This window comes from Cervus canadensis, chromosome 8 (genome assembly GCF_019320065.1).
Source record: "Cervus canadensis isolate Bull #8, Minnesota chromosome 8, ASM1932006v1, whole genome shotgun sequence".
Classification (NCBI taxonomy): Eukaryota; Metazoa; Chordata; class Mammalia; order Artiodactyla; family Cervidae; genus Cervus; species Cervus canadensis.
The window spans coordinates 26400305-26422996 of record NC_057393.1 but is presented as its reverse complement, the minus strand read 5'-3'; the positions used below and the strand labels follow the sequence as shown (position 1 = coordinate 26422996).

The 22692-nt window shown below is 43.3% G+C and overlaps 1 protein-coding gene across 7 annotated transcripts in view; it reads right to left on the bottom strand.

Moving 5' to 3' along the window:
- Positions 1-11652: 11652 nt before the first annotated feature.
- The window catches only part of STN1 (STN1 subunit of CST complex), a 50180-nt gene continuing 39140 nt past the window's right edge, over positions 11653-22692 (bottom strand). Inside the window, exons 10-11 of one of the 7 annotated variants that reach the window (XR_006270749.1) lie at positions 19078-19208; positions 13438-13453 (exon numbers count right to left, since the gene is read on the bottom strand). Coding sequence is in view for 5 of the 7 variants with exons in the window: in XM_043475613.1 (XP_043331548.1) it covers positions 19024-19208 (185 nt within the window). In the remaining 2 variants the exon portion in view is untranslated. Of the gene's footprint in view, positions 11692-13434; positions 13454-13504; positions 13633-15408; positions 19209-22692 lie in introns of those variants that run through there. The other 6 variants (XM_043475616.1, XR_006270748.1, XM_043475619.1 and 3 more) reach the window with 6 other exon arrangements.

The window sequence follows — 22692 nt, the reverse complement described above, 5'->3', positions numbered from 1 at the left end:
ACCCACCCCCCATCTGTTTCCAGCATTTTTCCATTCTAATTTCAAATATTTAAAGAAGTAGTGTTTTCACAATTAATCCTATTGTTCACAATCACAATAAACTTTGTGACTGTGGAGCAATGCCAAGCATCTGCAATGGAGGCCAAGAGTTTTACCATCTAATTGTGTTAATACTTTTTTTTCTCTGTAGATCCTAAGTTTTTTTCTTATGTAGATCCTAAGTTCTAAGACTATTCACACAATTGCTAGGTACAGAGTAGCCTTATTATCCTTCCAGCTTTCTTGGAGAAGGGTGCTGGGACACCAAATGATGCTGCTATCTAAATAGTTGACCTGGAGCAAACCACTTAATACCACAGGCATTAGAGTCATTTTAAAGTTTTCTGTGAAATGGGGGTGCTGAACTAGATGGTCTTTTAAGATTTCTCCCTACATACATTCCAAACTCCTAGCAGTAGTTACTCTTTCGGAGACAATTTTGAGGGCTTTTTTTGTTTGTTTGTTTTTCATAATTAGCATGTATGGATACTGACATTTTAATCTCCTGGCTGCAGTCACTGTCCACAGTGATTTTTGGAGCCCAAGAAAGTAAAATTTGTTTCTACTTCCACTTTCCCCCCTTCTATTTGAAATGCCCTTTAGGATTCCAGAAAATGGAGGCCTGGAATAATCCAGGAGAACTTCCTAGAGGAAACTGTGTTGTAGGGACTCTGTATGATCTCTAAACTCTCTACAGGCAGAGTTTAGAATACCTTGGAATACTCTGCCTCTTTTGAACTCCTCCAGGCTGGTTGCACTTGCCCCAAGCTGTTTGACTTGTGCATATTTGTCCATAACACACTTCATCTCTTCCGAGAGTGCCTGGTGCACAAGGACTGGCTGTAAGTTATCTCATACTTCTTTGCACTCCTCATGTCGCAAAGCTTCACCTTATTCACACTAGTAGTCACTGTACGAGAATCTGTTGAATGAATGATCGGGGGGAAAGAAAAGGTGGAGTGAGGACACTGAAGCCTGAACCTGCGGGGGACACACAGAGGGCCAGCAGGAGAGTGTCCACCTGGGGAAGAGTCGGGGAAGGGGGTGAGACTCAGGAAGAGGAAGCAAGGAGAAGGATGGGTGTAGGGGCTCCACTCCACGAGAGATCTTGACACCAGGCAACGGGCTTCTGTATCAGAGAAGATGGTAGAAAAATCATTGTGGGTGCTGGGGCAGGCGTCCTGGGAGAAGAAGATCTGAAAGTGATGCCCAGTGCTGTGGAAAGGAGGAGAGCAGGCATCACTGCCTTGAGCAAGTCCTGTTCCTTGTGGGAGTGGGAGGGAGGCCTGGATAGACCCTCAGTGCTCATCTCTGCAAGGAAAGGCCTGGGCTGGTAGGAAATTAAGACAACCCAGGAACCCATGGGTTCCTGGTCAAAGGATTCTTAACAGCACTCATCCACTCTTTCTCTGTGGACTGCGAGGCGTTCTGGAAGTGCTAGGGAAGCCCGAGAAGCCTCTGGTGAGGGGTATTCAGCTGTTGGAGGGAAAAAAAAGGAGAGGGTTGGCTGTCCTGGGTCCCCTTGTGAGTCCCCGCACTCCCTCAAAAGGCACCGGTGGTTTCCTGCTCACCTTGCTTCTTCTGGATCAGGATTTGAATGTGGACCTGAGGATAAGAGATCTAGGGGAGGGAGGGAGGGTGCTTGGCTACAAGGTGATGGCCTTCTTCTGGTGTAAGAAACCCCGACAACCTGACATCTCCTAAATTCAGGGTCTTGAAGCACAACTTGAGGACTCTCCACTTCTCCCTGCGCTCCCAACTACCTCAGTCGGAGGGAGCAACTGAGCACCAGCCCCCACCCCACCCCATGGTGCCAAGATCTCTGGGGGTTAGTTGCATAGAAGTTATCAATACCTATGGGAGAAAATCTCCCTCTCCTGGGGCTATAGAGCCAAGAGACTTTAAGTATAAAATGGTACAGACTCTCCCTTCTTCCCTGGGCACATGTCAAGCTCATGCAGATTTCCTTCCCAACAGTGCCTTAGGCATGCCTTTCTGCTTTCACATGTGCCTGGCACTTTTCCAGCAATGACTGACACTAGCTTAAGGCTCCTTGGAGACAAGATGGTGTCTCATCTGTTCAGTGTCCGGCATGCCTGGCACATAGTAGGTACACTGGGTGGTCTGTGTTGAAGACATCTGCTCAAGGAGTTAGTAGTGCTGGAGAGGACCAGTTAAACCTCTATTTTGCCACCTCCATCCATGAATTGGGGATGACTCCAACTCAAGGACATTATATGAGCTCAAATGACAAAGTATAATGCCATTTTTTTTTAAGTTTAGGATAAATAAGGGAAAGAGGACCCAAAATAAAGATACAAACTGACTGATACCTGAAAATCTGATTTTTCAGAAACAGAGAACTGTAGGATGCTTAGAACCAAAGAATTTTCCAACTGGAAGGGAGCAGAGAGTTTACTTATTCCTTAATTTTACAGAGGCACAAACTGAGGCCAAGAGAAACTAAGCAAGCTGCCCAATGCCACACAGCGAGGGAGTCCTAGACCTCCCATCTTTGTCCTTCGCCACTCTTATAAGCCTATTCACATGCAAGGGGAGATCATTTAGAGCATTACAGATGCCTGCAGATCCAGAATGTTGCTCTGCCTTGACACTCCAAGTCTCCATTCACACAGGCATCACAGGCTCCTTAGAACCCCCTCTCCTGCCTATTCCAGGCAGGATGCTCCTTAAGGTCAGGGACCATGTGTGTCTCCAAAGTCCCTTTGTGCACATGCAAATCCGATCAGCTCCCACATGCAGAGCCCACCCCACCTTCTCTCATGTGTAATCTTCATAACCACCTCAGAGATGACAACATACATGAAAACAGTTAAATTACCATTCATTTGGCTACTAATCGAAAATTGCCCTATGACAGATCAGCCACTACTATATTGAACCCTTCTTTACATCTTTTACTTTTTTTTCAAACTTTGCTGTGCTTAGGTTGTGCATTCTACACTAGTAAGAAGCAGGTGAGGGTCTGAGAACCATGGACTTGGACTGTGGCACCGCCTTTTCCCTCCCTGCCCTGATGACAGCACCCCGGCCACCTGCCACATACATCCCCAACCCAGCAGACAGCCTTATACATGCCGGGCACTCAATGAATGCTTGTATTTTAAAATTGGATATTTGTCGATGCTGCTGATGAAAGTGATGCCTACGCGCTACAAAGAGTTGCCCATCCTGGGTTCTAATCCTACTCAACCACATCCCAATCTTGTGACTTTGAAGTCACTTCCCATCTCTGGGTTTCTGGTGGTATTCTGGTCCTGTGCGCGCTCTAGGTTGGTAGATAAAGTGAGGTCTTATGGGTCTATGACTCCAGGAGTTGGCGATGGACAGGGAGGCCTGGTGTGCTGCAGTCCATGGGGTTGCAAAGACTCAGACACGACTGAGCAACTGAACTGAACTGAACTGACCCAGAGATGTGCAAATTTTAGTGAGATTTGGAGCCCCCTCCTGGTCAAAGTGGTTTTAGCACCTTTAACTCAAAGCAGCTGGCCCTGCTCTGTATCCCTTTCTGTCCCTGGCTGACCTCTGGCAGGAACAGGCAGGTGGGCCTGGTACCAATAACCTGCCAGTTTACAGACTACAAGCAGTGCAGGGTGTATATGCATCTCTCTTTATTCTCCTTCTTCATTTCTCTCTCTCTTTCAAATCAGCCCTAATAAACAACTGTTTGGGGAGCGTCTTGAGAATGGTCCCGCCTGAATCTGGAGTAGACAGTGAGATCAACTTCTGCTTTCTCCTGAGGGGAGTAAATTACTGGCCAGACTTCTCCTCCCCTGGGTTGCTGGGGAATGGGACCAGAATGAGACACCAGAATTGCCCTGTCTGCTTAGCCCTATTGTTCACTAATTGCAGCCGTAATAACAGGCCCCTCCTGCTTGCCAAACCACACGAGGTGGTGGAAAGCACCTTTATTTGACTCCCAACACAGTAAGTTCATCAGCAAAATCTCAGCCAGCTTTTGTACAAGATGCCGTTGAGAGTCTCAGCCTCCTGTCTCAGCCTTGACTCTGAGGGTGAGGGTCCTTATGCAGCAGAATTATTTGATAGAACCAAATCAAGTTCCAGCCTTAGCAAATGACCATTGCCCTGGAATACCAGAGAGAAATCTGCTAACTTGCATATCCAAAGAAGCCAAGGACATAATTAGATTCACAATGGAAAAAAAAAAAAACTATTCTGTAACTCCAGACTACATCCATAAAACTGAAGAGACATCTGGTCCCCAAACTAGCACATGGTGCTTTAAGACCTTCAGAGATGAGGGTGTGAATGGTCGATCTCAACTATTCAGCATGTCTTCAAGTATATTCCTGCCTGGTAGGGACTTACCAGCATCCTCTTGGTATAAAAGATCAGTGTATATAGTTCCATTTTAACCAAAACCACCACAGATTTTCTATTTCAAAATCCCCTGGATTTTCCAGAAGCCAGCAAACCCTGACTTGTCCACTGGATGACAAAAAGAACAGGAAAGAAAAAATCCGTTGGGGAATTCAAAGGCAGTTTCTTAAAATAACCTGAAGCCACAAATAACCAAAATTATGAGTCTGGTTTTGGTTTGACCGCCTTTTTTTTTTCTTCCAGTTCTCTATTGAGAAATGTTAGAAATTACTGTTCTTTATCCTGTTTGAATCCACTTGCCTATTTCAGGTGAAAGATCCAAGACTCTTAGAAGTCAAGTCTGGCTTCGGTAATGTCCTGCTCTCTCTGTCTCATTCAGAAGGTATTCCCATAGTTGGTTCATTTCTTACCTGATACACTATGGCAGGTTGAGGAAGACCAAGCTGGCTGGGTTTTCCCACCTAGTTGAATCTGGCTGGGACTCTGACTGGCATCTACAAGGTGTTGCCCCAGGCAGATTACTCTGATCACTTTGATTAATCTTACTGCCACTTATATTAATTATCACTTATATTAATCTTAATATAAATAGCTCATGTTTCAGTTGAGTCTCTTTGGTTTACAAATACGAGTATTTGAACTGAGCCAGCTGAAAAAAAGGAGAAGGGGCTCTATTTCCAAGGTACGGTGTTATCTCATTATCCACGGACGTTTGGACTTAGAGCCAAACCAGGAAGTAGCAAATCTTTGAGAACATGATACTTTCCTCCATCTCTTATTTCTGCTTACCAGTCTATCAGTTTTATTCTTCTTGATCTGTAGACTGCTTTCCTCTGCTACTTTACCCACATAGCAGGAGTCCCCTACTGCCCAAATGTCTACCAGTCCCTTAATTTTAGACACTTGAGACTGGTTGCTTCTGTAGTCTAGCTCCCAGTACCCAAGAAAAACAATCTGATTGGCCCAGTTTGGGTCATATGTCCACCTCGTTCCAGTCAATTAGGGGGTGGAGTCATGTAGCATGAGGATGAATATCAGAGCTATCCCACTGGACTGGGAATTAATTCTAAGAAAGAGGGCTGGTGTGAGTGGCCCCCACACCCCAAAACACCCCTACTAAATTATTGTTTACTTTTTCAAGGACATTATTCATTTATTTATTCACTCAATGAATACTTAAGTTACCAATTATGTCACCCACTTTATTAGGAACTAGGGCTACACTTGGGGCAAACCAGACAAAGTCCCTGTCCTTAGGGAGTTTTACACTTTTGAGGAAGATAAACTTTGTTTTATGAATCATCCAAATAAATGTAAAATTATAATTGTGAGTAATGTTGTCAAGGTGGAGAAAACATATACTCAAGTATAAATGTTGGTCATCTCTTGGGGTAGCGATACAAAGTTTTAAAATTAATTTATTTAAACATTAAAAAATTCTAGAGTATACATTTCCTTTGGGAAAAAGATTGAGTTTTTAAATTTGCATTTTAAAAGGATCATGATGGTTCCCTGGTGAAGAGGGCTGCCTGGAGGATAAGCGGGGGCATTTGGTAGATCGGCAGGGGGATACAAGAGGTGATGACATTGACATATCCACACTACTATATATAAAATAGTTGGGCTTCTCTGGTAGCTCAGCTGGGAAAGAATCCACCTGCAGTGCAGGAAACCTGGGTTCGATCCCTGGGTTGGGAAGATCCCCTGGAGGAAGGCATGGAAACCCACCCCAGTATTCTTTCCTGGAGAATCTCTGTGAACAGAGAAGCCTGCCAGGTTACAGTCCATGGGGTCGGAAAGAGTCGGACATGACGGAAGGACTAAGTGCAGCATAGCATATATAAAATAGATAACTCATAGGGGCCTACTGTACAGCACAAGGAACTCGATTCAATACTCTGTAATGATCTATATGGGAAAAGGCTCTTAAAAAGAGTGGATATTAAAAAAAAAAAAAAAAGAGTGGATATGTATATGTATAACTGATTCACTTTTCTGTACAGCAGAAAGTAATGTAACATTGCAAATCAACTATATCCAATAAAAATGTTCTAAATCAACTATATCCAAATAAATTTTTTTTTAATTAAAAAAATTTCTTTTGAGTGTTGGCCTAATTAAAAAAAGAGAGAGATGACAACAGCTTAGACTAAGCTGACAATTCTGGGTGAAGTGAAGAGAACTTTAGAAGGTAGAGCATCCTCTGTCTGGTGATGCTGGTTAGGGATGAGGGAATTGGAGGTGCTGAGGACCATCAAAGATTCTCAGCCTGCATACCTCGGGGGGGATGATTATGCTATTTAGTTCTCTGACTTTTTCTTAGCCTGCAATATATGGAAGCTGTTCTAGTCAAGGCCACAAGTTTCCTTCAGCTATAATAAAGATCATGATAATAATAACAGTAACAATAACAGCAATAATATCATCAATTGTTTATTAAGCTCCTATGTGTTGTGCCAGGCACTCTGCTGAGTAAGCACTGTGCTTGTGTATTCCATAAACGGGAATTTAATCACAAACAAGAATGCCCTCCTTTGTGGGGTTCCCAGTCAAGGTGAAAGAAACAATGAATTAGACAAGAAAAAAACCAAGGCTTTGGGCCTCTTCAACTCTAGTGTTTTTAAAAAATGTGTTCAGCATTTATTTAGTAAGGGCTGGAAGAAATAAATTTTCTATTAAATGTGCACTTCTCTCCCTGCATTGAAAGTAAGATATTTATTATATGCACTGAAAGCAGTATTTTCTAAGTTGTCTTTTATTTCGTGAGTTTTCATACCTGGATAATGTCACTTACATGCTTGCTATCAGTAAAAGTAACTTACGTGGATACAGCTTCAAACTCTTAAAAGATATTTTAAAAGTGTGTTTAATTTTAATGGAAATCAGATGTTTCCTATTTTTCTGGAGTTCTTATTTTCCCTTTAATTTGGGGGGGAAGAGGAGGAAGTTTCTTAATAGTTAACCTCTTTGGGAAGTATATTGAACGGTATGAAGTTACTTAAAACAAATCGTTCCTTCCAAGAAACCAGCACTAGGCCCAAACTGCTGCACGCTGACCTAGACCTTGCAGTCGGGGGTGACTACTGCTGCCTGAAGGGCTGTCTGATGGAAGGAGTCAAAGCCAGCCCAGCTCAGCCCACAAGGGCAAAGCCTCCTGCAGGAATACTCCACAGAGATGGGAGGCGTTAGAGAGGAGGGGTTTTGAATTTCCACTTGAGGATACTGTTTATTGTGGAAGGACCTGGACCATTTGTGCCAGGAGAGCCTTGGAAAATCCCAGTCTTCAGGCCAATTTGCCTACCATGCCTAATACAAGAGGGGTCACCACTGCTCAGATTTTTAGAAACAAAATGGAAAATTTTCCCTGATGGACAGTTAAGAAATCAAGTAGATAATGTCTAATGATTAATTCATGATACTACTGAAACATGAGGGGACTTCCCTGGTGGTCCAGTGGCTGGGACTCCATCCTCCCAATGCAGGGGGCCCATGATTCGATCCCTGGTCGGGGAGCTGGACCCCACATGCTGCAACTAAGAGTTCACATGCTGCAACTAAGACCCGGGGCAGCCAAATAAATAAATATTTTTTAAAAAAAGAAACACGAGAATGCCAGCTCATAAGGACAGAAATGTTGGCCTGTTTTTTCACCATGATATACCCCCTATGCTGAGAACAATGGCTGACACATGACAAGTTTTCCACTAACTGTTCGCTAAACCAATGGTAGCAAATATTTTCAATTTGGGGGGCCATACAATCTCTGTTGCAGCTACTCAACTCTGTCTAATATACCTATACCATGACCCTGCAATTTCATTCAAGAGAAATTTCACCCAAGAGAAATTTGTACATATGTCCACCAAAAAAATATGAAAGCATTTATAGCAGCACTAATCATAATAACTGAAAGCCACTTTAACGTCCACCAATGCTGAGTGGGTCAGTAGAGGTGTTATGTTCATACAATAGAATACTATACACCAGTGACAAAAGACAAACAACAGCTTCAGACAGCAAACTGGTTGAAGCTCACAGACACATGTTGAGCAGATAGAGGCAGATGCAAAGGACATATGCATACTGTATGATTTCATTTACATGATGCTCAAAATAGCCGAAGTTAACTTGTAGTGCTAGAGGCCATATAAATGGTTGCCTCTGAGAAGTATGAGCTGAGACGGGCACAGAGGATTATGCTGGAAATGGTCTTTGACCTGATCCATATGGAAGTTTTGGCTATGCCCTAGCATTGTACACTTGAGTGTATATATTTTACAACTTGCTATGTGGATTGTTTATGTCCCCATAAAGTTCAAATGTTCATTTAAATAAAAGAAGGATTTAGCTAGTAACAGATTGTCTTGATCCAGATAGAGAGTAGTTTCTGGCAGTAATTTCTTTTCTCACTTGAATGGTCATACCAGCATCTTGCTCTGGCCTGGAAAGTACAAAAGTAAATTCTGGATCTCACTGCCCGTATTATTATAATAACTCAGAAATGTCTGAAAAGTTTTCAATTCGAAGATAGCACCTCAGCATCACTGAGATGCTATATATAAAATGCATTTTAAGATTCTCTTCTTGGAGTTTTCCCTGGTGGCTCAGGGCTAAAGAGTCCGCCTGCTAATGCAGGAGACACAGGTTTGATCCCTCGTCTGGGATGATCCAACATGCCACAGAGCCACTAAGCCCATGCGCCACGACTATTGAGCCTGTGCCCTAGAGCCCGGGAACTGCAACTGCTGAGCCCACATGCCGCAGCTACTGAACCCTCATGCCCTGGAGCCCATGTTCTACAACAAGAGAAGCCACTGCAATGAGAAGCCCACGCATTGCAGCTGGAGAGTAGCCCCTGCTTGCTGCAACTAGAGAAAAGCCTGTGCAGCAAAAAAGACCCAGTACAGCCAAAAATAACTAACTAAATAAATAAAAATTATTTCTTAAAAAAGATTCTGTCTTCTTGATGATGGCTTATGCTTGACGTATGGATCATATAATGACAGCTTAACCCTGGGTGTCCTGGAACCAATCCCCCAAGCAATCTGAGGAACAACGGTATTTACTCTGTGAATAAGGTAGACCAGAGCTTTGCCCTCAGGGAACTTGCATTTCTATTGCGATTTGTGCAATTGCAAACTTCTCTCTGGGCAGAATGATCTGCAGTGCTTCCGCTCTTCCCCAGTAGCTTGTTCTTTTTGTGTTCTTATTGCCTGATTACTAATAGGTCTTATTAATAACAGCTCAAGGTTTCCTAAGCTTTTCCTTAATAGTATGTTCTTCTCAAGACCTCATGTGCAATGTGTTGTTTATCTGTGGCACTGTACGTTCATTTTCATCACCAGACTTTTTTGCATATGTTTTTATGAAAACATTAAGCTGTTCATTTTCCATGGAATGAACTGGAAAGCTTTGTTTTCATGCTCCACTGTATTTAGTCTCAAAATGGCATTGTTGCTTGGCAAGGTCTGTAAAAATCAGGTGCAAAGTTTACTACACAAAACATATTTAGGACTTGGGTAATTTTTATTGCCATAAAAGGTGACTTTTCCAAACAACTAAATATCATTATTCTCTGTTGCCTTTGAGTGGCTTTTTTTTTTTTTGGCATGAGCATTTTTGACAGCTTTGTGGCTTTTCCCTTTATAAGCCCCTGCCTCCTCTACTCTGGAATATTCTTTCAGTTTTACCTGAATCAGTTTCTCCTGAATTGTAATTCCTAAGACCCCAAATAAACTTGTTTCATGTTTTGCGGCCTTCTTGGTCAACACAGTCAGAGATGTAGTCTTTACTCTGAGAGTGTGGCCCTTCCATGGTTTCAACTGAAAGCTTGAGTTGTTTGCCAAAGCCCCATAACTTTGTAAGAAACCATCACCCCTGGAATGGGCAGTGGTTGAAGTCTCTGCTCCATCTCTTTCAGTCATCAACTGTTGTTTTCCCCTGGATTCCTTTGAGTCTCACTTGGACATGTACAATTCAAGAGTCAGTCAAGGATTTGAGAAGAGTTTATACACATTTCGGGACTTCCTACGCTGTGACTCTCCTTTTCAGAATTTTCACATCAATTTCCAGTCACTCTATTTGCAAACTCCTTCTCAGAATCATCAGGCCACTAAGCCTGTGACTTTAGTCTTTCAATGACCTCTACCCTGTGTGAGCTGATTGTGGTTCTCTTAGTGTGGTCCTTCAACCAGTAATTAGCATCACATAGGGAATGGATAAAATGCAAAATTTAGGGCGGCAACCCAGACCTAGTGAATTAGAAACTCAAGGTGGAGTCTAGCAATCTATATTTTAACAAGTTTTAGTTTGAGACTGACTGCCTTAGTGGTGAAGCTATACAAATGTGGGTCTCACCCAGAGTGGTTCCCATCCTTTACTGTCTGGATGCTCTCCAGTGTCATCAAATACGAGTTGTTTTTTTTTTTTTTGTGCAGGGGGGAGGGGTCCAGAATTTTGTAATATTATTTGTAGAAGGAATCAGCCTTAAACAAGCTACTTTATCAGATGGGAATTTGGGCATTCACTTTGTAGTATATATTCCATACTGTATACTGCTTGATCCCCCCACTTCCAAGCACATATATCTTTATAATTCAAAAAATAAATTTAAATTCTTTTGAGATTTGAATAAAATGTTTGTGAAACCCTGGAAGTACCTTATAGTTTTATGGAACACGGCTTGAAAACCTCTAGTTAAAATGGTGCTGATTGACAGTATGGGTCAGGATTAGCCTCAACCATGCATAGGAGAATCTCCATAGCAACTGTCACCATAGCACCAGGCCTATGACAGAGGTGATAAATGAGCTTGTACAGAGTGGGGAAGAATGTAGTGTGGTATTTTCTGGTCTCCCCTCCAGAAAATCCCAAAGATATGCCTGTACCTTTGTTGCAGGAAGGGGGACCCCTTCCAGGGCCCGAAACTGGGCTCTTGTCTAACACTCAGAAATGAACTGTCCGAGACACATGTGCTGACAAAGCAAGAGATTTTATTGGGAAAGGGCACCCGGGTGGAGAGCAGGAGGGTGAGGGAACCCAGGAGAACAGCTCTGCCAGGTGGCTCGCAGTCTTGGGTTTTATGGTGATGGGATTAGTTTCCGGGTTGTTCTTAGCCATATCATTCTGACTCAGAGTCCTTCCTGGTGGTGCACGCCTTGTTCAGCCAAGATGGATGCCAGAAAGAAGGATTCTGGGAGGTGGTTGGACATGTGGTGTCTCCTTTTGATCTTTCCCAAACTCTTCCAGTTGGTGGAGGCTTATTAGTTCTGTGTTCCTTACCAGGACCTCCTGTCGTAAAACAATTTATGAAAATGGTTACTATGGTGCCTGGCCAGGGTGGGCGGTTTCAGTCAGTGTGCTTCCCCTAACACCTTGATAGAGAAACCCTGCAGGTAATGACCAGGTGAAATGACCTGACATTCTCCAAAGTGCAAAGAGTCTCTGCTCCTCAGTGAGAGGAGGACTCAGTGAGACTCCTCAGTTAATTCTCAAGAGAGATTTAACCCCTTATAACTTCAAGAAGAGAGAATACCTTCACAATACTGTCATCCTACCAGACCTGTAGAATAGAGAGAAAGTTCATCTAAAAACTCACTACGGCTTCTCCCCCTTTCCCTGCCTCCACCTCCAGACAGACCCACTGGTGTTTTATCCCTTGGGGAGCAGGCCCTGGGCAGTACTTTTCCAACTTGAATGTGCGCTGGGGATCTTTTTCAAATGTAAATACTGATTTAGTAGGTGTTATAGGCTGAACTGCATCTCCTCCAATTTCATATGCTGAGATCCTAACCCCAGTACCTCAAATGTGACTGTATTTGGAGATACGGTCTTTAAAGAAGTGATTAAAGTGAAATGTGGTCACTGAAGTGGTCGCTGATCTAATATGACTTGTAAGAAGACAGGACAGAGACACAGAGGAAAGACCATGTGAAGATACTCGGAGACGCCGAAGAGAGAGACTGTAGAAAAAACTGACCCTGCTGACACCTTGATCTTGGACTTCAAGCCTCCAGAACTGTGCATTGTTTAAGCCGCCCAGTTTACTTTGTTAGCGCCCAGTGGGACTTTGCTGTGGCAACCCTAGCAGACTAATGTAGTAGGTCTGGGGAGGCAACTGAGATTTTACATTTCTAACATGTTCCCAGATGATGCTGATGCTGCTGGTCCAAGGACCAGACTTTGAGTAACAAAGATCTGAAGAATCAGGTTCCTTTTTGCTTGATGGCATGCATGGTCAGCAGCTTCCCAAATCACCTTGCACATTGGAGAGGAGGATACTTTTTCTCCACCTCTGCTTTCTTTAGGATGGCTAAGGCAATTGTTCTCAGCCTTCTTATGTTTGCAGCACTTTAAAAATATAAATAGAGTGGCACCTTTTGGGGGATGAGTCACAGGTTAGGTTATGTAAATGAATGAAGTGGGCCGGATACAACATAGGACCTGGAGGATGCAGTAAGTAAATGGGGAGCTCACGCCTCACGTGAAGTGGGCAGATCTACACTGTCTCCAGTCAGAATCTGAGCTTGGTGTAGTCAGATTTTCCAAAATTTCAAGAGAAGATAGAAATTAGGATTTTTACATTAAATCTCCAGAGTTTTTAAATGTTGGCAACTCCGTCAATTTCTTTTCAAAACGTGAGGCAAAGGAGCCCCTGAGGTCCTGGACAAGTTATTGATTTGTATCTTATTTTGGAAGTATACATATGTAAGGGCTTCCTAAGTGGCGCTAGTGGTAAAGAACCCAAGTGCCAATGTAGGAGATATAAGAGATGCAGGTTCGATTCCTGGTTCAGGAAGATTCCCTGGAGAAGGACATGGCAATCCACTCCAGTACTCTTGTCCAGAGAATCCCATGGACAGAGGAGCCTGGTGGGCTACAGTCCATGGTGTTGCAAAGAGTTGGACATGATTGAAGCAACTTAGCATGTATACATATGTAAAAATTCATCAAACTGTAGGATTAAGATTTGCACAATTTACTGCTTTTAAGTTATGCCACAATAAAATACCTGCATCAGGGTGATGCACATCAGCTTCAAGGTAGTCGTTATCTGTGGGAATGGAGGCAAAGCAGGAATGAAGTTGGCTTTATCTGTATCACCAATGTTATGTTTCTCTCAAGAGGAGAACTGAAGCACAGATGGGAAAAGAATAACAGCTGTCTCATCTCAGTGGTATCTGGATTTTCTGCTTCATTATTTTCTGTTTGGACTATTTCACCATTAAACATCTAAATATTAAAAAACAAACAAACCCTGAGAATACCAATACTGCATGGGCTAACCCAAACCCCTTGGAGGTTACTGAACCATATTCTCTTGGCCTTCCTCTGGGACCATATTGTTGTTTAGGTAGGAATGTTCTCTGCCTTGTCCCAGATGTTCTGCATGCTTCAGTAAACACCTGCTCCCTCCCTGCCATGGGTGTGACATGATGTCACTCCACCCACTCAACCCATATAACCTCCATCATCAGAAGTGGTGTTCTCAGTGCAGGCTCAGCTGGAGCAAAAATAGAATATAAACATCAACCTAAACTTGAAGACATTGTGTTGAGTTCCCAGTTCTGGGAACAGGGAAGCCTGTTCTCTGATCCTGAAAGCAGTACAGCCTAGTGGTTAAGCTCACTGGGTAGAAACCTGGCTCTTCCACTTAGTAGGTAGTTACATATCCTTGGGCAAGGTAGTCAGTCTTGGCCTCAATTTCCTCATCTGTAAGGTGGGAATGATAATAGTATATACCTATTTAGGTTTATGTTAAGATTTAAGTTGGCTGGGTGACTGGTGCATAACTGTTCAATAAAAGTTAACTCTCATAACTGTTAGTATTATTAAGTACTTCCACTTTACTTTAAACATCTTTGATACATCATGGACTAAGTCTGAGGTGAGGCCACGATGTTAATAAGTGGTTATCTGACCACTGAGTCCCAAAGGGAAAATATTTTCAACTCTGCTTCAAGTAGCAAATATGCTCAAGCTTTGTCATGCATAGGAAAGGAGAATCACAGAGGCTCCAGGCTGGTTCATTTACTGCTTGCCTCCAGCCTCAGGGCTGGGGCACCTGCCCCTCCCCGTGGATGGTGGTGTTGCCAGGGCAACAGGGCTTGTTGATGCACCGGGTTGCTGTTTGGGGCTGGTTGCTCAAGGTAATCCTCCCAGAAACAGCATCCTGCTGGCAGCTCAGTGACCCAAAAAAGGGCTTCAGCAGTGATTAATATTGCTGCAAAGGATGCACACAGATCCAAGAAAATGCATTCCCTAAAGGGATACGATTTCAAGGACTTCTCAGCTGGTGCTTCTTTGCCTTCTTCAACCACAAGCATTAAGCTTCTGTTTGAAATTCTAGTTCTCCCAGGTGGCATTTTCCAGAGGGGCCGTTTTCTCTGGTAACTCACAGAGACTCTGACTACCTGGAATGGGGTGGGGAGGAGCTAATTAACTGCCTGTGAGAGTGTATTTCCTGTGAGGGCCTTTCCTTGTACTTCAGGAGCCACACTCTTTAAGCATTTCTGCTGAATCCAGTTGAGAAGGCCCACAGATCCATATGGTCAGAGAGTCGGACACGATTGAAGTGACTTAACATTCACACACACACAGATCTCCTGGCCCTCTTGCCCTTCCACTAGCCTGAGACTCCTATGGCCATCACCATGGTCTGTCCTCCAGAACCTGGGCATTACTCTGGCCTTTCCCACCCTCCTTTCCTGAATCAATTACCCACCTTGGGTCTGTTGCATTTAGGTCTCTGACATCCATCTGCTCGTCACCATCCCCTTTCAGGCCCTTACTACCCTTCCCTGGATCACTGTAGCCATGTCTCTCTGGTCTACCTCCCCCTGAGCAATGCTCCTCCACCCTGCTGCCAAAATAATCTTTCCAAAATGTAAAATCTGATGCCGGCTTTTAGCTTAAAATCTTTGATGCTGCCCTTCTCCCCACCTACACACTGTTTCCAGAGTAAATGTTCCCAGTACTGTTAGAATTGTTAAGAAAAATCCAGAAAGCTGGACTTTGGTGAGGATTTTCCCCATCCCTTTTTTATTTGTAGAGTTATAGCATTTTATACAACAAAAAATGACAAAACATTGCAATAAGTCTTCCACCCACTTCAGCCCCCAATTCCGTATCTGAGGAAGACACCCCTGATACAGTTTCTTCTGTGGTTTTTCAAACACATACACACTTTTTTTTTTCTTTTTTAAATACAGATGATAGCCAATTTTTTTTTTTTTTATGTTGGTTTAATATTTTTTACCAACAGGAATCCATGGGGTCACAAAGAGTCAGATACGACTGAGCAACTGAACCGAACTGAGTATTTTTAAACTCTGAGGGTCAAACAAGACCATATGTATCCATGGGTTGTAAGTCATATAGACATGTGCTTATGATCCATTTTACTTCAAGTGCCCTGGAGACAGGGTTGGAGCTTTGCCTTGACATCCCCCTCTACATCATGGCATGATGCCTAGCATATAGTTGACATTCAATAAGTACAATGCACTGGCCATCCACTGAAACATTTATTAAGCACCCTTCTGTCCCTACTGCTGGGTCTGTCACAGAATTCCAAGTGAACTGTGATGTGGGCAACCTCTGAGGGAATACATGGGAACAGTCAAGTCCAAGACCTCAGCTGGCTATAGGTTCAGAACCTGTCCACCTCCTATTTTTCCTGGTTACCTGGGTCCACAACAGATGGGCAGAAATGGCAGATGTCTCCTGACCTGGCCCTCAGGCTTGCCCCAGTGGAGTGAGGGCTTGTGCCCAGCCCAGCCCTCCACGGAGTGCTGACACCACCATTCCCAAGCTGGCTCTTGTTCCCAGGAGTGGCGTGTCTATTTCTTGCCTTCCACCAGGTCAAGGCAAGCTGGGACTGGAAGGAAACCACACAGGCCGCTTGCTGACTCTTCCTGAGGCACTGGGCTGGGCTGGGCTGGGCTGGGCTGGGCTGGCTGCTCGATGAGTCAGGCCTTTTCAAGCTTCTTCATGTTGGGAGAAGACTCACTGCTCAGGTGGTTTGGGGTCTTCTCCTAGGCTAGATCCTCTCTGATCACTTGCCTGTAGTCCAGGTCACGTCTAGCTGGTCACCATACATGATGGTTGCAGGACAGGGTGACATTTACAGTTCATGATAAGGTCGACCCCACTGATGATACATAACAAACTCATGATATGGCCCTCCCCATCTCCTGAGGCTGCGATTTCCAATTGTTTCCACAGTGACGCAGGACAAATGGTTTTCGTATGCAGGGTGCTCCTGCTGGAGTATTTGGGTTGGCCAAAAAGTTTGGGTTTTGCCATAACAGCTTACAGAAAATCCTAAATGAACTTTTTGGCCAACTCAATATTTTTTTTTTTCCCTCCACTCAACAAACCATTCTGGAATGCAAAGGTGGGTGGGGTGGGAATGTGATCTTGTTCTAAAATTCACCTTGACTTGATTCTAACTGCAGTGCAGTATGACTCTTACTCCTAAAACTCAGGGTGAGGGGGGCGACACATCATATGCCTTTTTTTTCTTTATTTCAAGTTAGCTGAGGCTTGGGAGCCCTCATTCTCTAGGCTGGAAAGAAAATAATATTGGTGGTAATGGGGTGGGGCAGGCTCTCCCCTTCTCTTGGGATGCGTGAAAATCCATCACATAGGAGGGTACATGGTGCCTGGAAATGAGACCAAGTCTTCTGGTGATGTCCCCAGGGTGTTCCTTTAGAGGATGCTTACAGAAGCTTCCTTTCCAAGCTTGGGAATCTCGGCTGAGGCTGGGGATCTTAAGCCAATGCTTAAGTCTGCAAGAGACACTGCAAAACCTCCCCACAGAAGTCCTGCCAAACTGCCACCTGCCGCAGGCACCCTGGGCAGCACATTCTGGTCTGCCAGGCCTGGAGCCCACTCATCTCCAGTCCCTCCCAGGCTCCAGGCTTCCAGAAAACATAAGCCAGCTTGTCTGCACAAACAAACAACTTCTGGTTTCGGCCTCCAAACCAAACCTCCTGGAGGCAAGGCTGGCTTCTTGCTTGGAAGAAGAAACAGAAGACAGGAAATACAAATCCCATGCTAACAGCTCAATATATTATTCTGCCACCAAATTTATATTAGAATAATCATTCACTAATTTCAGTACATCAGAAAACTTTGTACTTCTCACAGGTTACTTGTGCCACGTATCACCACTCATGTGACACCGCTGTTGCTCTGCTCTAAAGTAAAGCTAAAAAAACCAAAAAACAAAAACAGAAGCATTTTCTGTCTTCACCCCTGCTTTCTTTCCTCCATTCACTGACTGTCTTCAGAACAAAACTAAGAAGACTTCTCCCTGAGGATGCAATTTCCAGCCAAGAAGATTATCAAATGGGTGTTGCCCAGTGCCCCATGAACTGTATCAAACCTGGTCAATGATGAAAATGCAAGCATCACCTTATTATGATAATTAGGCTATGTTGATTAAAGTGGAAGCAGCATTAAGGCCATTTCTATTACTAAACCTATCTTCTCCACTTAATTAGCACTTTCTTAAAAACGTCTTTAGTTTCTTAGTTTATCTGACTGGGAACAGAGTCACTGAACCAGAGTTGAATGGCATCTGGTTTATGAGAGGTCTGAGTCTATAACATGGTGATTGGTTTTTAAAAGATTGCTGCCTTCATGTATTATATAATATTTGGGCAGGCATGTGTCCAAGCACTTGAAGTAGCAAATGGGGAGCATTGAGGTTTGAGTTCTTCAGGATGTTTATTCCAGCTGTGTATTAACTAGGACCTCAGCGTCCGGCCTTGGACTGTTTCTGTAGCTGATACGATGGGCCTCCCTCAGCCTCTGCTGGGAGTAATGGCCAGTGTCCAGGGCAGAGCTACATTTGTCCAGAGGTTGCCTGGAATGAACTGATGCTATATGCCACTCATATCTAAAGAAGTAGAAATGCAAGCAAAACCTACAAGTTGTTTTTACCAATCAGATAGACAGTGATTAAAACTACTGATAATACATACACTGTCAGTTGTGTCTGACTCTTTGTGACCCCATGGACTGTAGCCTGCTAGGCTCTTTTGTCCATAGGATTTCCCAGGCAAGAATATTGGAGTGGGTTGCCATTTCCTTCTTCAAATATGTACAAAGTGTTGGTGAGCTTGTAAGCAAAGAGCAGGCTCATAAATAAGAGAACATAGGACTTCCCTGGTGGTCGATGGGCTAAGACTCCACACTCCCAATGCGTGGGGCCCAGATATGATCCTTGGTCAGGGAACTAGATCCTACATACTGCAATGAAGAGTCACGTGACACAACTAAAGATACCGCATGCCGCAACTAAGACTCAGCACAGCCAAATAAATAATAAAAATTTTAAAAATAAGTATTTTTTTTTAAAGAGAAGAGATTAACAGATCAACCTTTCCAATGAACATTTTGAATTTTTAAATGTTCAAGACCTTTCTCCTGGTGGTTGTGTTAATAAAGACTTACCATACAGGGACTTCCCTGGTGGTTCAGTGGTTAAGAATCTGCCTTGCAATGCCAGGGATGCTGTTTAGGGAACTAAAATCCCACATTCTGTGGAGCAAGTAAGCCCCTGCACCACAACTAGAGAGTCTGTGCCCGTAGTGAAGATCCCGCGCGCTGCAACTAAGACCCGGCATGGCAGCCAAATACATAAAAACAAAACAAAATAAAACTTACCTTACAAATATATGCAAACGTATGCCAAAGAAAAGGAAAATGTACAAGGATGTTTCCTGCATGACTGGTTACAATAGGAACAAACTGGTGACCAATTAAACGTCTTTCATTAGAGGGTCTGGTTAAAAACCCTAAGGGATACATAAAAATGTTAAACATACAAAGGAATTATCTGACCATTTAAAAGAATGTAGACAATCTTGCATGCCGAAGTGGGGGGAAAAAAGCCACCTAAATTTTAAGATATATTATTAAACAAAAAAGCAAGGTGCATTTAATATGCTGACATGTATTTTGGGCAAAACATTGTTATTTTTCTAAGTATACATATAATCTAAAAAAAAAAAAAGTACCTGGGAAGTGATACACCAGTTTTTCTCCTTTCTTTGTACTTTCTGATATTAAAAAAATTTTTTTAAAGAATAAGGCTGTGACAGGGACTTCTCTGGTGGTCCAATGGCCAGGACGCCATGCTCCCAGTGCAGGGGCCTGGTTCAATCCTGGGCAGGGACCTAGATCTCACATACTGCAACTAAGATCTGGCATGCTGCAACTAAGACCCAGTGCAGCCAAATAAATAGGTTGAAAAAAAGAATGAGGCTGTATGTGTGTAAAACCTGAAAGATTATCTGTGAGTGATTATATTTCCCCAGTGTGGCCAAAGCAATATTCCCAGTTCTACATGCACTTCTCAGACAGTTCAGTCGCTCAGTCATGTCTGACTCTTTGTAACCCCATGGAGTGCAGCATGCCAGGCTTCCCTTTCAATCACCAACTCCCAGAGCTTACTCAAATTCATGTCCATTGAGTCGGTGATGCCATCCAACCATCTCATCCTTTGTTGTCCCCTCTTCCTCCCACCTTCAATCTTTCCCAGCATCAGGGTCTTTTCCAATGAGTCAGTTCTTCGCATCAGGTGGCCAAAGTATTGGAGTTTCAGCTTCAGTCCTTCCAATGAACATTCAGGACTGATTTCCTTTAGGATGGACTGGTTGGACCTCCTTGCAGATCTACATGCACTTCTAGAGCCTTGTTATTCCCCATCAGGGGCAGTTTATTCCTTCCTTCTGAAATCTGGGCGGCTCTGTGACAGCCCTGACAATCAGAATGCCACGTAAGTGACACTGCGGCTCCTGGGCCTCTGCACAGAACGGCCGTGCAGCTTCCATGGGGGGTGTGCTCTTCCTTGGGGTGCCTACCCTGGAACCCGGCTGCCATGCTGTGAGGAATCCCAACCTAACTCACAGTTCATTGAGTACCTTCAGAGTTGTGCAAACACCATCACTACTTAATTCCAGAAAACTTCTGTCACCCCCAAAAGAAACCCTGTGCCACCAACTCTCCTCCTGCCCTGACTAATCCATTTTTTGTCTTCATGGATTTGCCTATTTAGGACATTTCCTATAAATGGAATCATACAATATGTGGCCTCTTGCTTCTGACATCTTTCACTTAGCACAATGTTTTCAAGGTTCAACTATACGGTAATATGTATCAGTACTCTATTCCTTTTTGTGGCTGATTAATATTCCATTATATGAATGTATCACATCTATTTATCCACTTATTAGTAGTTGGTCATTTGGGTGGTTTCCACTTCCTGGTTATTAGGAATAATAGTGCTGAGAACATTTGTGTACATTTTTTTGTATGGAAGTATGTTTCCAAATCTCTTACATTTAAGTGCTATAAAATCACCTATTGATATTAAATGATATATAATACATAAAAATGATACAAAATACATAAAAATTAAGTGATACTGAATAACAAATGATACATAATTTAAGTAATCATTCATTAGAGCAGCTTTCCTAAGAGCAGCAAACCTGTTCCCTCATAGTAATTCAGACATAATATGATTCATTGGGTAGACCAAAAGTCACAAGATGGCACTATTTCAAGCCCAGGTTTTTCACTAACTTACACAAAGATTTCACCACATCAGTCTGAATTAATGAGACACCACTTTGCTGTCCCTGTTTTAAAAAAACAAAACAAAAATACCAGGGCTATTCTTTGGTCTTCAAAATTCCTCTTTTGATGTTACAAAGTGAAATCTATCATTTAAATTTGACATACAGGGAGAGGCTGGAGTCTCTTCAGGAATTTGGGATTTGACTTAGAATTCCTATGAACATGGAAAACCTGGGACTGACCTGTTTGGGTTTACCTAATAAAAGTTCAATAAAAATAGGCCATTTAAAAAAAAATTCTGGATTAAGTAAAAACTCACTTATGTGGGAGTTTGGGATCACATTTAGAGCCTCTACCAGTAAGAGACTGTTATGCAAATAAAAACTCTGTAGCAAGGTTCTTCATCCACCGACATGATTTCTCTTCAGGTTGGTCTACTGCTCTCCCAGCGCCTGCTGCCAGCTTCTTCAGCAAGCTCCATCACCGTCTTCCTGAGTTTGCCTGTATGCTTCATGTAAATCTAGTAAGGAAACAATGAGATGCTTTTTTCCGGCAGTTGCTCTAGAGGCCACTTGTGGAGAAGAGATGGCACTAATAAAAAAGTGCGGATGTTTTCTCCAGTGGAAAATTACAAGTTTGCTTGGTTTTAATCCTTGGCAGCAAGTTTTAGGTTCCTCTTCACTGAACAGACTTCTTTCTGCTTGGCTTTTTCCCGGCCAGTGTCCTGGCACACTATCAGAGGGGGAAATAATTAGAAAGAAGTGTCTTACAGGGATGAGAAGCACTGGGAGCTTACCAGATGGGGATAATCATGAGCCTTCAAACAAATCCTTGACCAGACAGAGCACTGTGTGTCTTCTCGCCTACGTTAACTATAGGCAGTGTTCATGGCTCCTGAAATGTGAGCATGGAAAGAACAGGAGGATGTCTGCTCAGTTTCCTTCCTTCTCAGGGGGACCCCTCGGTTGCTCTTCGGTTCATAAGCAGTGACCGAACTGTAGCCCCAGGGAGTTTTCTAAGAGCTGCCCTCATCTTACTATGGAGGGAAGAGTCTCATTGCATTCTTGGTTCACTTATGATTCAGGTTATGTGAGTGTGGGGTGGGGAGCGAGAGACAGCTTTGTTATTTCTGTATAATGACACTTGGGACTCTCCTAGTGGTCCAGTGGTTAAGACTCTGCTCTTCCAACACAGGAGGCACGGGTTCGATCCCTGGTTGGGGAATTAAGATCCTGCATGTTGCTTGGTGTGCCAAAAAAAATTTTTTTTAAATCAAAAAGATGTTTATGAGACAGTTGGGGAAGTGTATAGCGACATTTACTAATTATAACACTACTGGAGTATAGATATGTAGTTAAAAAGCATCTGACATCTCACCTTTCAGAGTTAACAAGTATGTCACTTTGGGGAGCATTTCTAACAATCTGCTGTGCATAATTATTCATCAGAATTTCTCAAATAAACTTGTGAGCATTTGTGTTGTGCTTGTTCAGAATCTGACCCTGAGACAAGAATCCAAAAGGAAGCAGTTCATTTGGGAGCTGCAGCAAACAGTATTGGAGAGGGGTAAAGTAAGACAGGGTAAGGTAGCCAACTGAGGGTGATTATCAAGTTAGCTGCTGCTGTGGGTGGATGGAGCCTAATCCCACAGACAAACTCTGGAAAGTGCTGTAGAACATGAGCCTCAGAGATATTTCA